At 44.9% G+C, this 17,200-nt stretch overlaps 1 protein-coding gene across 7 annotated transcripts in view; it reads left to right on the top strand.

Moving 5' to 3' along the window:
* FOXP4 (forkhead box P4) overlaps positions 1-17,200 on the top strand; it is a 102,292-nt gene that overhangs the window by 22,459 nt on the left and 62,633 nt on the right. For all 7 annotated transcript variants that reach the window (XM_056818203.1, XM_056818205.1, XM_056818204.1 and 4 more), the window contains exon 2: positions 3,467-3,716. In XM_056818203.1, the coding sequence (XP_056674181.1) occupies positions 3,483-3,716 (234 nt within the window). In that variant the 5' untranslated portion in view covers positions 3,467-3,482. The remainder of the gene's footprint in view (positions 1-3,466; positions 3,717-17,200) is intronic.

Raw genomic sequence — 17,200 nt, forward strand, 5'->3', positions numbered from 1 at the left:
CTGTTGGATCCGCCTTCCACATTGCCCAGATTCTGCCTACTGGTCCCACCATAGCTTTGAGAATCAGCATTCTGATTCTCATAGCCAAGAAGATGGAAGCCTGTGAATTGCACACCTCTTCCCCCAGTTTCTCTTTCCCTCCCTACTCCCTTACAACATTGTCAGATTTGGCCTGGTCCTGAGTCTAGGAAGGAGCTGAAGGCCCCACAGTCTGGCCGGTGGTGGCCAGAGGTGGGGGTCAGCTCTCTTGGTGAGAGCTGAGCCTGTAGAGGAAGGCCACCGAAGTCCCATCAATCACACCTCAGCTGCTTGCCCTCAGGCTGACACTGCCATTAAGGCTGGAGACCAGAGTGCTCAATCTCTTCCAAACCATCACCCTTACCAGGGCCAGGCCTCTGCCCCTGCTGCAGCCCCCAACCACACAGTTTTGGCCTCCCCTCCCCCTAGGGTGACTGGAGGCTGGTCTGGGGAGCAATACAACGGGAACACAAACCCATCAGGAAACTCACAAACATAAGAGCAACAAGCACATGGACACACACATAAATCCTTATGCATGGATTAGTCATTTTCTCTTCATTTGCTCCCTATTGCCAGCCAAATAAAGCTCAAACTCCTTAGCCTGGCTTCAAGGCCACCCATAATCTGGTATTACCCTTCCTTTCACCTTATACCCACCTTTTACATATTCTTCCTTCATCCAAACTAGATCATGCGCCTTCCTTCTTTTATGCCCCAGTGCCTTTCCTTATATGGCTATATATATTTTGCCCTCCCTACCTGTTGAATTCTTACCTGGCCTTTAAAGTCCAATAAGACTTCTATGTTCTCCCAGATGGTTGATGAATGACCTTCCCCACAGGTAACTCAAACTTTGCAGCTCTCTAGTACACTTGTGAAGGGCAGTTAGGCGGAACAGTAGGTAGAGCACCAGACCTAGAGTAGGAAGATTCATCTTCCTGAGTTCAAATCCAGCCTAGACCTTGGACAATTGACTTACCCCTGTTTGCCTCAGTTTCCTCATCTGTAAAATAAATTGGAGAAGGAAATGGCAAACCACTTCAGTGTCTTTGCCTAGAAAACCCCAAAGCAGAGCCACAAAGAGACAGGCCTGAATAAGTACACTGAAGTATTATTTTCTTTTATAGTTTTCTGTGTATGTGCAAGATTGTCGGATTTCAACTAAAAAAAAAAACTAGTGTTTTTTTTACAGACTAGTAAACTGAGGCATAGGCACGGTAAATAACTTGCCTAAAGTAATAATTTCAGTCCGGATTTCATGATTCCAAATCCAGGATGCTTTCCACTACATTTCATGGCCCTCTAATATCCCCTGTGAGTGCAGGAACAATCCAATCTAACCCTTAAAAAGCATTTATTAAGTACCTACTCTGGGCAAGGTACAAGGCTAGATTTTAGAAATACAAAGAAAAATGAAAATCAGTCCCTGCTTTCAAGGAGTATACATTGTACTGGTAGGATACACATTATTATACACAAATTTATTTGAGGAAAAATAATTAGTTGGTTTAAGAAATTCAGTTAGGAAGTGGACAGGAGCTGACCTTTGAATTAAGCTAGGATTTCTAAGAAATGGAGGTAAGGATATATTTCAGCATGGGGGGGGGGGAAGGCTGTGCTAAGAAAGGAATAAAGGGGGCATTGAGATGGCATCAGTGGGAAAGAGCACAGGGCCTGGAGTCAGGAGGAGCTGGGTTCAAATTCAGCCTGAGATACTTCCTTGCTGTGTGACCCTGGGCAAGTCAGTTAACCCTGTTTGTCTAAAAAACAAACAAAAACCCAGCAAGGAATGAAGGCTGGAAATGGAATGTTAATTTGGTCTATAGCAAGTAGACCAGTTTATGGTACCACAAACTGAGGACTGGAAAGGATCTTAGACTCCCATCTAGTTTAACTCCCTTATTTAACCATTGCAGAAACTGAGATCTAGGGAAATTGTTTTCCTTGGAAAATAGAATAGGGGCAAGGAGGGAAGAGCATGTCTTCTCTAATTTTTATATTTTCCTCCAGGCTCCTACTGCTCTACTTTGAATACAGTAGGTGCTTAATGTGCCACCTAGAATTATAGGATTATCGATTTAGAGCTGGGAGGGGGACTTTTAGGAACTTAGTCCAATTCCTCAGTATATAAATGGGAAGACTGAGGCTCAGAGAAAGGGAAATGACTTGCTCAAGATTACACATTATTAAGTTAGAGTCACAAGATTCAAACTCAGGGCTTTTACTTCCAAATCTATTACTCCACAGAATTTGCCAGGATACTCTCCCCAGTCCTCTTATTTCTCAGGAAAATGGATAATCTAAAAGAACAGAAACCAGTAGCTTTGGGTCAACCAAAGAAGGAATGGCAATTTCTCCTTATGGGGAAGAAGGAAAAGTCCTGAGGCCATAGCTTTGGCAGAGGCTTGACTTAGGGGGTTGGTTGATGTGTCCTCTCAATAGCTGGCTGTTTTCCAACTATTTTCCATGTTCTCTATGATACACAGAAGCTATCCGTATAATAAGATTGGAAGAACAACCCTCTATCCTGGGTGTTTTAGGTTCTCAATCAAAGACCCTGAGGAAAAACATAGCTGGCTCTTTTCCCAAAAGAAAAGTGGGATTGGCTGGGGGTGGGGCTTGAGAACCTCTCTGGGATCTCAGTTTCCTCACCTGTAGAATAGGATGGGGTGGGTGGGGGAAAAGAAGGGAGGCCCAGATTCTTTTTATTAAGCGTATCTCTGGCAGAATAGCATAGATCCTGGCACATAAAAGGCACTTAATAAATGTTTATTGGATTGAGTTGGTCAGTCTCTCAAGACCATTCTAGGCTTTGATCCTATAATCTGGTCACCCCTCTCCCCCACAATCATGTTAATTTCTAGGGGTTGGAGGGAGTCACCTTAATTTCTTCCTGTCAATCCCTTTGCCTCAACCTTGAACTTCCTCCTATGAATTATGTCAGGTGAGGACAGGGCTGGGCAGGCCTGGAGCCCAGGTCTTCTAAACTCCAAAGGCCTTATCCTAGGAATTGGGTTTTTAATGGGAATGTGACAGTAAAGCATCCTTCCTTTGCCTTCTCCCTTCCCAAGGGCCGGAGATCTCCACAAACCCGAGGGAAGATACGGACAAAAGAGTACCTAATACCAGTTTCACTCTGGGGCTGGGCTCTAGGCTAATTCCATCCTCCCTCACCCTCAACTTCTTCCTTGGCCTGGGCTTCGGGGAGCTTCAGGCCAAGAGGGAGGAGGCTACATACAAGGGGATGTCTGCCTGCAGAATTTGGGGGAGGGGGGTTGGATGGGATGAGGGTGGTGCCTGAGAAGCAGACTCCAGTTGGGGCATGTGGTATCAGGGACACAAAACTGCCTGGAGGTCGGGAGCCAGCTTGGCCGGTCCAGCTCCCGAGTCTCAGCCCCTCCTCTCTTTCCCACTCCCCCCCCCCCACCCCCATCCCCTCCTCCAGGTCCCGATAGATCGACATGATGGTGGAATCTGCCTCGGAGACAATCAGGTCGGCTCCGTCCGGTCAGAACGGAGTCAGCAGTCTCTCCAGCCAGGGCGATGGTGGCGGTGGTGGCGCTGGAGCGGCAGGAACTGTGACCGGAGCAGGAGGAGGAGGAGCAGCAGCAGCAGCGGGGAGAGATGGGGGAGCCGGCGGGGAGAGCAACGGCGAGATGAGCCCTGTGGAGCTCTTGCACTTTCAGCAGCAACAGGTAGGAGTCGACTCTTAATCCCCTCCCCCCAACGCATCTCCTTCTCCCCACCCCCACTCTCACCCACTCCTTCATTCCCTCCCCCCCATCCCTTTCTGCTCCATCCGTCTGTCTCCTCTGATCCCTCAGGCTGGGGGGAGGGGAAAGAGGGAGGAGAACTGGGCCTTCCTCCCGCCCCTGGCTTAATGAGGATGGAGCTTCTGCCGGGTGACAAACTGCCTTTCCTCCAGCCCTCCAGCCTCGTTTCCCTGGTCCCCAGAAAGTCCAGTGCTGTATCTCCCCTGCCAGGCACCCTCTATCACCCGGTCTCCTAGGTGGCTGAGTACCATCGGAGGAGAAGGGCCCAGGGGGAGGAGATGGGATAAGTCTAACTTCTAGGAGGCTCCTTTGGGAGAAAACTCTAGGGGGTGGGGTTTGGAGGGAGCCTGTAGTGCCTGGAGAGTTGCCGCTGTGCCCTCCTCTGGGTCGGGAAGGACCCGAGTGTGTGCACTTCTAGGATGTGAGTAGATGGGTGACTGACTTAGGAACCACGTGGGTCATTTCCTGGGCATTCTGTGATTGAGGTTGGCTGGGCAGGATCCTGTCAACTCAAAGATCTTCCCAAATAATGGAAAGAACACTAGACTTGAGGGCCAAGGTCCTGGGTTTTCAAATCTCAGCTTTGCCATTTACTTACTCCCTGGGTCATCTTGGATAAGTCACCTCCCCGTTCCTGTTCTGTTTTCTTGTCTGTAAAATGGGAAAGACATTGGCAACCAAGGTCCTTTCCAGTCCTAAATCGATGACCTTATGAGCTCTGATCCTAATTCTCTCCACCTTCCTAGCTGTGGGACCCTGGGCAGGTCATTTAACCCCAGTTGCCTAGTCCTTGCCTTTCCATCTTAGAGATGGTACTAAGACAGAAAGTAAGAGTTAAAAAAAAGTTTATATTATGTTCAAATCTATTCTTTGATACTCTCTAACTTTGTGACCCTGGGCAAGTCACTTAATTCTAGTTGCCTAGTCCTTACAGCTCTTTTGCCTTGGAACCAATACTTGTGTCAATTAGATGTCAATTAGAGGTAAAAGTTTAAAAAACAAAAAATCCTTATAGTCTCAGAGAGTTAACTAGAAAACTGAGAGGTCAAGTGACTTGTGTAGACAGTATGTTTCAGTAAATCTGTGGGCCAGGCACTGTGCAAAGTAGTGAAGATACAGAAAAAGTCAAAAGATGGTACCTGCTCTCAAGGAACTCATAGTTTAGTTGGAGAGACAACATCTGAACAACTATGTACAAACAAGTTATATTCAAGAAAAATGGGAAATAATCAGTAGGAGGAAAGCAACTAGAATTAAGTGGTAGTGGGAAAGGCTTCCTTTGAGCTGTGGGCTTGCAACCAGATCTTCTTAACTCTAAGGTCAACTCTGTGCCCTGTATTCCACAACACTTCCCAAATCCCTCCTATTTTGATGGATGAGACTCTTGGGGATCCTCTGGGGCTCCTTTCTTTTTGAATACCACCCCCACTTTCATATCCTATTCCCCCTTCCAATTATGCCTGTTCCCATCCCCCATACACATACACACACACACACACACACACACACACACACACACACACACACACTGTTTTCTGTAAAGAATTAAGGTCAGAACTGCCTCTGCAAGACAGTTAAGAGTCACTGACACTGCCCAATGAGCCCAGCTGTATGATAACAAGGCAGGGGCCCCAGGTGTCATGGGTTGGGGAAAGAGGGAGAATCATGCTTTACTTGTTTGGGGAAAACCGGCTGGGCCAGCCCTCAGCCAGGGATTCTCCTTCATTTATTTGTTTCTGCTTCTCCCATCCAAAGCTGCCCCTGTTAGCCCTGATGGCTTCAAGGTGAATGCGGAAATAGAAGATGTGAAATGAGAGTCACACCCCTGCCTTCTGAGGCCCACAGCTGAGGCCCCAGTCTGCCCCCCCTCCATTCACTCTACTGTCACACCCACTTCCAACCCACCCCAAGCCAGAACACCAGTCCTGCCCACCCTGGATCACATTAGATCCTGGAAGACCGTGAACAAAAACTACAGACACCTAGCATCCTAGAATTCAAGTTATGAGAGATTTTAGAAGTTCTTTCATTCACACCTTCCCTCCCCCCTCAATTTACAGATAAGGAAACTGAGACCAAGAAAGAGAAAATAAGTTGTCTGAAGTTACTTAGCTAATTTTAGCTATAGAATAGGCACTGGAAACGGCATCTCCTAACTCTCAGACCATTGTTCCCACTTGGAATGGACTTTGGAGCATAAAGTATTAGACCCAGAAAGTCAGATTGTGGAAGGCATCTACCTAGGATCTTAGATCTAGGACTGGAAGGACATTAGATACTATGTAATCCAACTCCCTCACTTTACAGATAAGAAACTGTGGAACAATAACTTGCCCCAATGTTATACATGCAGGAAGCATCAGAGGTGGGATTTGAATTCATGATCTCTGACTTAAGAATTCTTAAAGCAGAGCTTTTGGTCCACTGCTGAAATTCCCTTTCCACTTTAATGAACATGCATGTCAGTTTCTATCATGTTTATTTATTGGATTCTCTGCTGCCAGTTCTGTACATACATGATCCCTGGGGTTTTTTGTTTACAAGGAATCTTGACTGACCAAAAAGCATTATGACTTGACTCAAACGTAGAGTATAGTAGTCCACCTTAAAGGAAACTCCTTCTTCTTTACTTCTCTCTCATTCAACCCCAAATAGTCTGGGAACACCAGTGTTACAGTAGTGTCCTATCTTACATGATCAAATATTAGAACATAGAACCTAGAGTGTCAGCTGGATGCGATCATAAGAACATAGAATTGTAGGCTTTGGGCTGGAAAGAACTGTGGAGGCTGACTAGTTTAACTATCTCATTTTACAGAAAAGGAAACTGAGGCACATGGAGGTTAGTGACTTGTCCAAGATCCTACAGGTAGTAAACATTTTAGAATATAGAATGTTAAACACAGAAAATAGGATTACTTGGGCAGGAAAGGACCTTAGAACATGGGACATTAGAACACAGGACATATAATATCAGAAGGGATTTCAGAATGTACAAAGTTACAACAAAGAACATAGAAGTGGCATCTAGATTCTGGGTTAGTCTCTTCCACCTCCCTCATTTTACAAAGAAGGAAACAGACACAGAGAATGGTGAAGGAACTAGCCTAAGGACATCTTGAGTGGATCTCAGGTAAAACCTACAACTTCTCTGAAAGAAATTGTCAACTTTCCTTGTACCATCTGATACAGGAAGGGTTTGTGGACTGAAAAAAAAAATGATTTCTTTTTCTCTGCTGCTTGGAACAGAACAAGAGATGTTTCCATATCCCACTCTGCCATCCCCAGGGAGTGGAGTGTCTGTTGTTAGTGTTTCGGAGTATCCCTAGCACAGCTCCACAATCCTAGTAAGAGAAGGGCCCCAAGAGGCACAGCCAGAACCCTGGAATCAGAGATCCCTTCTCCCCACAAGCAGGAAGCAGAAACTCAACTGGTTTTCCCCCATAATGAAAGTGCAAATGTTCCCTACTCCACCCCTAAAGAGACATACTTTATATGAAAACAAAACAAAAAAACAAAGCACTTCTCCTCCAAAAAAGTCCCCCATCCACGCCCATTTTTATATGGCTAGTATAGCCCCTCCAGCAAGAGTTCCTGAACCATCTTCCCTCTCCCCCTCCCTCCACAAGTGTGAACCTTGCCAGGAATATTGAATGCTGGGGGAAATTACCACCTAGGGCAAAGTCCTATTTTAAAACATTTATTTAGTATTTGAAGAAGTACCTCATTGCTTTGAGGAGCACAGATAAAGGGTGGACCCAATTGTCTGGATCATTTAAATCTGTCATCTCAAATCCCCCACTATTGTGGCTGGGGGTGGAGGGTGGGCTGGCCATGTTTAAAAAGGCTGGATGGGGGGGGGGAAGAGCCCCCGGGGCTTCCCGGTCAGATAAACTGGGTTCAAGTGATATCCCTGTCACCTTGGACAGACAACTTTTCCTTTCTGAGCCTCGGGTTCCTGACCTGTAAAATGAGACTAATCCCACCACCCTACCTCAGGAGGATGTTGTAGGGGGGAATGAGAAGTTATATGTAAAATGGTCTTTTTGGATAAAGCAATATGAGAAGGGAATGGTAAACCACCCCAATGTCTTTGCCAAGAAAACCTCAAATGGGGTCACGAATGGCAGACATGACAGAAAAATGCCTGAAAAGACAGAATCGTGAGTTGTGTTGTAAGGTTTAGAGATGCGGGTACCTTAATGAGCAGATTCCAAGCTTTTCCCTTAACAGTTGAGGAAACCAAGGCTCAGAGAGGGGAAGAGGCTTGGAATGAGGTTAGGAGATGGATTAACATTTTACCCCAGTTCTTTTGACCAAGACCTAGTGTTTTACCTCTATACCACATCACTGTGCCTCATTTTCAAGTGAAGTTTTCAGTTTTCCATTTTAAGGCAGCTATGTATACACAGCCCATGTTTATGTGTTCTGTTTATTCCTGTTTTTGTTTTTATTTTTAAATGGCTCCGTGCCCTAGGCAATCCTTCTGTTTCCCAAATGTGATGCACAGGGTGGGGCCCTAGCTAACCACAGCCCAGTGTGTGTATGTGTCTTGGGGGGTGGGAGGCATGAAAAGGGGGGAAGGGAGGAGAGGAGGAGAAGGTTGGAATATAGATACCATCTCTCCTTCCCTCACTGCCTTTTATTAGGGTTACTTGGGGATCCTGAGGTCCTGAACTCTCTGGGACCCATTCAACCCCTTTAGCTCATTGCCATGGGAATTGGCCAAGCAGAGGGGAGTGTGGGAAAGAAATTCTGGTAGCTGCCTCAGGGATAGGGTTCCTTCTTCCTTCTCCCACTCCTTTATCCCTCCTCCACCGCCCCTTCCCATGCTCCAAGCTCCAGCATCTATGAGGAAGTCCTTAGAGGCCTCCTGTATTAGCCCTTTCCTTAAATAAATAAATACATTATATCTCTATTGAGCTGAAGCTTTCACATACATGGTCTTATTTAAACCTTCTGGTATTCTTTAAAAAAATAGAATAGGCATTATTATTTCCATTTTATAGATGAAGAAACTGAGGCCTGGAGATGATAAGGGACTGACTCATAGGTCTACTACTATGCATCCAAGCTAAGATTTAGATTCTGATGATCTCCAGACTTTAATACTTTTTAAACTGCTTCTCTGAGGTTGCACCTCCTTTAGGGAAAAAGAGGAGGAAAATTCAATGTAATATCTTTTGTAGGTGTTCATGAAATGTTTGTAGAAGGAAAGAAGCAAGGAATATAGGTAGTTTAGCTCCCATTCCCTTGATATCTTTCCCCCTAAAATGGTAGGAAATGACCCTGTGGTTCTTAATTAAGGGCTTATTACCTGAGTTAAGGGTGAGTATGGTCCCCAGAACTACTTCTCCCTTTTCCTCTATTTTTATCTGCTCATTTTCTTACATCATAGTAATTTCCTGATATACTCTTCTCCAAATACACATTGTGTGAGCGCATATACATTGAATCATTTGCTTGTAACAAATAAAAACACTTTAGCAAAATCAATGGATAGAATAACTACATCTGACAGCATATGCAGTATTCCACACCTGTAGTCCCCCACCTCTACTGGGAGGCAAGATTTGTATTTAATTCTCTGCCTCCAGAACCAAGATCCTTCATTGTAATTTATCTGACTTCAGTTACCTTATTGTGCTGTATTAATTTATATTATTGTAGTCATGTATATTGTTCTCTTGGTTCTGCTTTCTTTTTTCTTTATCACTTCATAAAAGTCTTAGAATGTTTCTCTGAATTCTTAAATTCTCAGAATTATGCTTATTTATAATTTTTTAAATAGAACCTAAGAATGTTTCTCTGAATTCTCAAATTCCTCTTATTTGTATTTTTTTTAAACCCTTACCTTCCATCTTGGAGTCAATACTGTGTATTGGATCCAAGGCAGAAGAGTGGTAAGGGCTAGGCAATGGGGGTCAAGTGACTTGCCCAGGGTCACACAGCTGGGAAGTGTCTGAGGCCACATTTGAACCTAGGACCTCCCATCTCTAGGCCTGGTTCTCAATCCACTGAGCTACCCAGCTGCCCCCTTTGTATTTTTTTTTAAAGTCTTAGAATGTTTCTCTGAATTTCAGAATTACTCTTATTTGTAGTTTTTTTATTCAGCAATGATATTCCATAACATTTATATACCACAATTTGTTTAAGTTTCTAACAATAATCATCTATTTTGTTTACAGGTTTTTAAAAAAAAATCACAAAAGGTGCTGCTATGAATATTGTTATATATGGGACCTTTCTTTTTGTCATTGATCTTTTAATATGTATCTATATATATATTTAACATATGCTCAGTAATGAGATAAAGAAAATGAACAGATTAGTGATTTTCCCCCATAATACCAAATTATTTTTTCATAATGGTTGAATCAATGCATAGCTCTATCAACAATATTATTAATGGGTCTTTATCTGCCATTCCCACAATCCTTCAACATTATTCCAGGTTTTTTAAAAATAATTTTGCCAACTGGATGGGTGTGATTGCCCTTCTTTCCATGTTCCTGCCCCTCTGTTATTTCACAATCTCTTGCTTCTTAAAGTCTCTGTTTTTCTCCCACTTTTTCTTGTCCTAGTTTCTCATTGGAAGGTTTAGTGCACTGGGTAAACAATTCAAGTCAACAAATATTTGCTTATGTGAAGGTACTGTGGGGAGATTCAAAGATGAAAAGGACATAGTCCTTGCCTTCGGGAAATTTGTTTTATTATTATTTTTTACTTTCTTTTATTCTTTTCAATTACATGTAGAAATAATAATTGTTTTCTGGTATTTTGCACATTCAGATTCTCTGTCTCCCTTTCTTCCCCCCCGCCCACTTCTTCCTCCCCAGGGTGGAAAAAGTCAGATATAGGTTATACCAATGCTGTCATGCAATACATATTTCCATATTCCTCATGCTGGGACAGAAGACATATATGACACATACAATAAAGCAAAAGATGGCATGCTTTGATCTGCAGTCAAATTCCAACAGTTCCTTCTTTGGCTTTGGATAGCATTTTTAATTTTTAAAAATTTTTATTTTTATTATCATGTAAAACCCACTTCTATATTGATCATTGTTGTAAGAGCACATTTACACAAAACTCAAACCTCAAAATAAAACCGTAAATACACTGATGTGAAAAACAGTGTACCTTGATCCATATCCATCTGACTTTGGAGAGCATTTTTTATCATGAGTCCTTTGGGGTTAACTTGGGACCTTGGTTTGCTGAGAATAGTTCAGTCCTTCACAGTATATCATGTACAGTATTTCTGTTACTATTCTCTTGGTTCTGCTCACTTCACTATGCATCAGTTCATATAACTCTTTCCAGGTTTTTCTGAACTCATCCTGTTCATCATTTCTTAAGGAGCAATAGGATTGCATTACCAACATAGTCATTCCCCAGTTGATGGACACCCCTTCAGTTTTCAGTTCTTTGCCACTACAATTAAAACTTTTTTATTTTTAAATATTTTACTCATGGTTATAGGATTTATTTTCTCTCCCTCCCTTCCCCTCCCCAGGAGTTGACAAGCAATTTCACTGGGTTATATATAAGTTCTTTGCCACTACTAAGAGAGATGCTAAAAATATTTTCATGTAAGTAGGTCCTTTCCCCTTATTCTTCAAGAAATTTATAATCTAATGAAGAGATTCCAACATATAATCAAATAAGTAAGTTTCCGAATAAAGTATAATAAGTGCAAAGGAAGTATCCAATTAAGAACTCTAGGGAAATTCTGAAGGAGTATTGATTTTAAGAGGGCAGGAAGAGAAAGGAGATCCAAGAAGCCTTAATGAAGGAAAGGGATTCCAAAAAGCAGAAATATGGAATTAGAGGCCTGATGGCCCACTCATATGCAAAGAGGCTATAATATAGGGTATCAAAAATGGAAATTATGACCTTTTCCCAAATCCCCCACCCACTTCCCACCCTCTTATTTTGTACTTTCCTATTTCTCTTTGAGGGTACCACCCCACCAGTCACTCAGGTTCCCAACTTTGCTATTACCTTTAACTCCTTACCCTCCCTTAACCTATATATATGGTTGGTTGCCAAATGTTATCCAAATGCACAATACCTCGTCTCTGTCCCCAGTTCTCTACTCATACAGCTGCCCTTTGGGTTTCAGCTCTTCTCCCCTGGCTATTGCAGTGGCTTCCCAATTGATCCCTCTCCCTCAAGGCTTTCTCTTCTCTGATCTATCTTCACTCAGCTGCCAAAGTGATTTTCCCAAAGCATGAATCTGAGCACGTTAACTCTGCCCCCAACTCAATAAATTCCAGGGGCTCTAGGATCAAATATAAATTCCTCTGTTTAGCTTTTTTTTTAATTTTAAATTTAATTTTAAAATGTTAAAAAGTCTCACCTTCTGTCTTAGAATCAATATTAAATGGGGGCAGCTGGGTGGTTCAGTGGATTGAGAGTCAGGTCCAGAGATGGGAGGCCCTGGTTTCAAATCTAGCCTCAGACACTTCCTAGCTGTGTGACCCTGGGCAAGTCACTTAACCCCCATTGCCTAGCCCTTACTGCTCTTCTGCCTTAGAACCAATACCCAGTATTGATTCTAAGACAGAAGGTAAGAGTTTAATTTTAAAAAAATCAATATTAAATATCAGTTTCAAGGCAGAAGAGCAGTAAGGGCTGGGCAATTGTGGTTAAGTGACTTGTCCAGGGTCACACAGTTAGAGAGTATCAGAGATTAGCTTTGAACCCAGGTCCTCTCAACTCTAGATCTGGCTCTCTATTCACTATCACCCAGCTATCCTTTCTTGTTTAGCTTTAAAGACCTTTACAACCAGACTCCAATTTACCTTTCCAACTATATGATATATTACTCCCTTTCTTGCAATCTCTGGTACCTCATACAGCCAAACTGGTTTTGTTATTGTTCCTCACATGGGGCACTGTATCTCCTGTCCCCTTGCCTTGGCACTGGCTGTTCTCCATGCCTTAGAATGGCCATCCTCCTTATACCCATCTCTTAGAATCCTTTCTTTCAAAATTCTGCATGTGACAGATTCAACATGAAGCCTTTCCCCGAGAAACCAGTGTTCTATCCCTTGTCCCAAGAAATTACCTTGTTGTTATTTTTAATATATTTGCATGTTCTTACATGCAAATGTCTCCTCTATAGAGTATAAGTTCTTTTGTCTCTGTTGCCCCATCACCTAGCAGAGTGCTGAGGACATAGCAAGGACTTTGTTGTTTGGTCATTTTAGTTGTGTCCAACTCTTGCTGACCCATTTGGAGTTTTCTTGGCAAAGATGCTGGAGTGATTTGCCATTTCCTTCTTTAGTTCACTTTACAGATGAGGAAATTGAGGCAAATAGGTCAAAGTGACTTGCCCAGGATCATACAGCTAAGAAGTGGCTGAGGTCAGATTTAAACTCATGAAGATGAGTCTTCCTGATTCCAAACCCAGTGCTCTACCTATTGGGCCCCCTAGCTGTCCCAGGAACTTAATAATGAATTAATAATGGAGGGCCTTAAATTTCCTGGCTAAGAAATCTGTATTTTATCATACAGGCAACTAATGAGCATCCAGGGAAGGTTTTTGGGTAGAGGTGGGACCTAACTAGACAGGTACTGGAGGCCTTCAGAAGATTCCTTTGACAGCCTAGTCAAAGGATGAATTAGATGGAAAAGAAAAGAGACTAGAGTCAAGGAGACCAGTTAAGACACTATTACAGTAATTCAGACCAAGAGGTGATGAGGCCCTTCAGGAGGGGACAGATACAGGAAATCTAATAGAGGTCGAATCCACAGGGCTCTTTATTATTTGGGTCTAGGGGATGAGAGAGCAGGGAGAAGCCAGGAACCATGCTGAGGCATCGAGCACTTGCTGGGAGAGGGTGGTACCCTACACCAAAAAGGAGCAGCTTTATTGGGGGGAAGATGCCAAGCCCAGCTTTGGACCCATGAAACTGATAGGTGCCAGAGGGACATCCTCCCCAGTGGAGCGATCCAGGAGGTGGTTGGGAATGTAGAAATGGGGCTCAAGAGGGCCATTACAATGGGGGATGTCTAAGGTCTGGAAACAGAATGGGGGGCAGGAATAAGGGGAAGAGGAAGGGGCACCTGTAGTAGCAATGAGCAAGGAGATATGGAGGGAGGTGGCAGAAATCAGGCTGGTGACCAGGAGTTTAGGCCCAAACAGTGCTTCACCACAGAACATGGTGGGAGAGCCTGTCTCCATGCAGTTGGCAAGCTTTTAGATCAAGAAGGGGGCAGCTGGGTAGCTCAGTGGATTGAGAGTCAGGCCTAGAGATGGGAGGTCCTAGGTTCAAATGTGGCCTCAGACACTTCTCAGCTGTGTGACCCTGGGCAAGTCACTTGACCCCCATTGCCTAGCCCTTACCACTCTTCTGCCTTGGAGCCAATACACAGTATTATGGATCCTTGACTCCAAGATGGAAGGTAAGGGTTTAAAAAAATAATAGAGTGAGAACAGGGAGCTGGGGGAAGTCTGAACAGGCCAGACCCCGGCCTGGAAGGGAAAATCTGGGTCGGTGGGGAAGAGGCCTGGCTATTCCAGCTAGCCACCGATTTCCACTGCCTCCCTTGAAACAATGACTAATTCCACACACCCCGCCCCCCTCCTAGGTCCAGCCTTTTGGCCACAGTAAAGGAGGAGGGGCCATTATTTTCCCACCCCTTTCAGACCTTCCCTTTCATTGAAAATCCTCCTTTTCCCTCACTAAGCAAGTGTTTATGAGCACCCTAGGCCCCAAGGGTTGAGCACATCCCTGTTCCTGTTGGCCCCGGAAAGGATTTAGGAGAGCTGGCCTGGGGGATAAAGATGGTGCTCCATCCATACATCCATACATCCATACATCCATACATCCACAACCTTTTATGAATCCACTTCCTCCTATCACTATACAAAATCCAGACAGTCCTTGCCCTCAGGGAGCTTACCTTCTACCGGGAGTGCTCCCTGTTCACCGAAATTGGAAATGGGGAGTATGGAAATGAAATATAAAGGGCTGGGGGGTGGGTGCTAGACTACAAGAAAGGCCTCTGGGAAGAGGCACCCTTTGAGCTGGAGAATTAAAGAAATGATCCTGTTCGAGTGGGCAGGAGTGGAGAGGGAGGGCATTCCGGGCAGGAGGGCCTTGGATTTGTGTGTGTGAGATCCCTGGCATGGAACCCACAGAGAAAAGTAAGGAGGACTTAGATTTTGAAGGGTTTAAAGTGTTTTTTTAAAAAGGGACCCACCTTGGGGGCAGCTGGGTAGCTCAGTGGATTGAGAACCAGGCCTAGAGATGGAGGTCCTAGGTTCAAATGTGGCCTCAGACACTTCCCAGCTGTGTGACCCTGGGCAAGTCACTTGACCCCCATTGCCTAGCCCTTACCACTCTTCTGCCTTGGAGCCAATACACAGTATTGACTCCAAGATGGAAGGTAAGGGTTTAAAAAAAATTTTTAAAAAAAAGGGACCCGCCATTCACTCATAGATGGTCCATCAGAACTGGACAAGACATTTGTGGAGGCCAGAGACAAGGCTTGAGGACCCTCCAAGAGCATGGGCACATGCACACGTGCCCATCCGTGATCCGACTGTCCACCGTAGACCTACGTTCAAGTTTTACTAAATAAAGGTCCTGGTGCCATCGAGGGGGACATAGTCTAGCCTTAAAAAGTGAGCTTTTATTTAATAATAATGATAATAATATAGTTAAATCGGCCTCCTCTCCTCCTGCACTCCTTGTCCTTGCATGTTGTGCCCTTGATGATTGCCTCCTCCAACTGTTCCTCATTCTGGCTCTGTGCAAAGCCTTTTCCCCTAGGCAGCTCTGGCTGTTTACCTTACCCTGATTGTACCTGTATTAACATGTTTACTGTGCTGCTATGTATTCTGAGGAGAGTGGGGATCCCCAGAGGTTTGATGGTGCTTCAGGCTCTTATGCCCACTGGGGACACCTTTAGTAGGGAGGGTCCCTATTGCCCTCCAAAACATCCCCCCTCTGCCCCCCTTTCTTTTTAAACCCTTACCTTCTGACTTCTAATCATTCTAAGGATCCAGTCCAAGGCAGAAGAGTGGTACTGGCTAGACCATTGGGGTTACACAGCTAGGAAGTGTCTGAGACTAGATTTGAACCATGTCCTTCCAAGCCACCTGAATACATCGAGAGGAAGAATTCTGGCCATTTGGTGTCCCAGGTTTACTTTGCCTGGACTCCTAAGTCATAAATTAATAACAGCTAACATTTATGCTGTGTTTTAAGGTTTGCGAAGTGTTTTATATAGATCATCTCATATTATCTCCTTACCCCAACCCTGTGATGTTAGGGCTCTTTTGAGCCCCATTTTTCAGATGTGGAAACTGAGGCTGAGAAGAGCTAAGTGACTTGTTCAAGATCACACAGTGGCTGATGCAGAATTTAAACTCATGGCTCACTGATGCCAAGACAACTCAATAGGGGTTGTCTAGTCCAACCCCTTTTCACTTTACAAAAGAGGAAACTTTGGCCCAGAACAGATACTCAAATGCCCTCTCCTGAGAAGCTTTTTCTGATCGTCCAATCACTGTAATATCCTTCCCTCTGGGATGTCACGTGGCCTTTTGGCCTGCTCTTTCTCTCTGAATTCTCTTTTCCTAGTCACATTGTGTGTTTTGATGAAGTCCCTCGGTGCTCAGACCAGACTGTATGCACCCTGGAGGCAGGGACTACGTAGGTCTTAGTTTAAGCCTGAGCACGAGGCAGGGTAGGGGCGGGAGGGTAGGGGTTGGGCATCCCGAGCCCCTCTGTCCCCATGGGGTGAGGGGCGAGGGGCAAAGCAGACTGCTCCAGCCCTGGGAGGTGTGAGGAAGAGAACCCGTTACACCCCCCCCCCCCCGCCCCCACTGTAGACTCTGGGCACGGAGGAGGCTGTAGAGTGAAGGAGCCTGGGGAGGGGGCGGAGCCTGCTCAGGGGGAGGGGGCGGGCTGAGCCGGCTGTCGGCCGGGCTGAAAAGCGTCCTGGGCCCCTCTAGCGTGCACTCCCATTGTCCCCAGGGTCGCTCGGGGTGAAAGGTCAGAGAGGGTCATGGGAGGGTTGCCTAGCGTCTGGGAACTCCCACCGAAGTTGCTTTGGCAACTGGGGCCAGCTCCTGCCCGTTCACATCCTGTGACGAGATTCAAAGGGGCCGGGGGTCCCTGCACGTTAATGAGCTTTTAACTCTCCCTGCCTTGAAAATAGATTGGGGGGGGGGGGGCAGGCAAGGAGTTGGGGGAGGAGAGAAAGGAATATGGAGCTGGGGTGGGGGTGGAGGGCAGCCAGGAGGGAGGAGAGGATGTTGGACTTTCCTATCCTTTCTCTTTTGCTTCTCTCTAATGACCCCTTGGGGCTTCCGGGCCATAAGCATTCTGGTCCTGCTTTCAAATGATCTGTATTCCCTGAAACCTTTCTTGGATCCTTCT

The sequence above is a fragment of the Monodelphis domestica genome, chromosome 2 (genome assembly GCF_027887165.1).
Source record: "Monodelphis domestica isolate mMonDom1 chromosome 2, mMonDom1.pri, whole genome shotgun sequence".
Lineage (NCBI taxonomy): Eukaryota > Metazoa > Chordata > Mammalia > Didelphimorphia > Didelphidae > Monodelphis > Monodelphis domestica.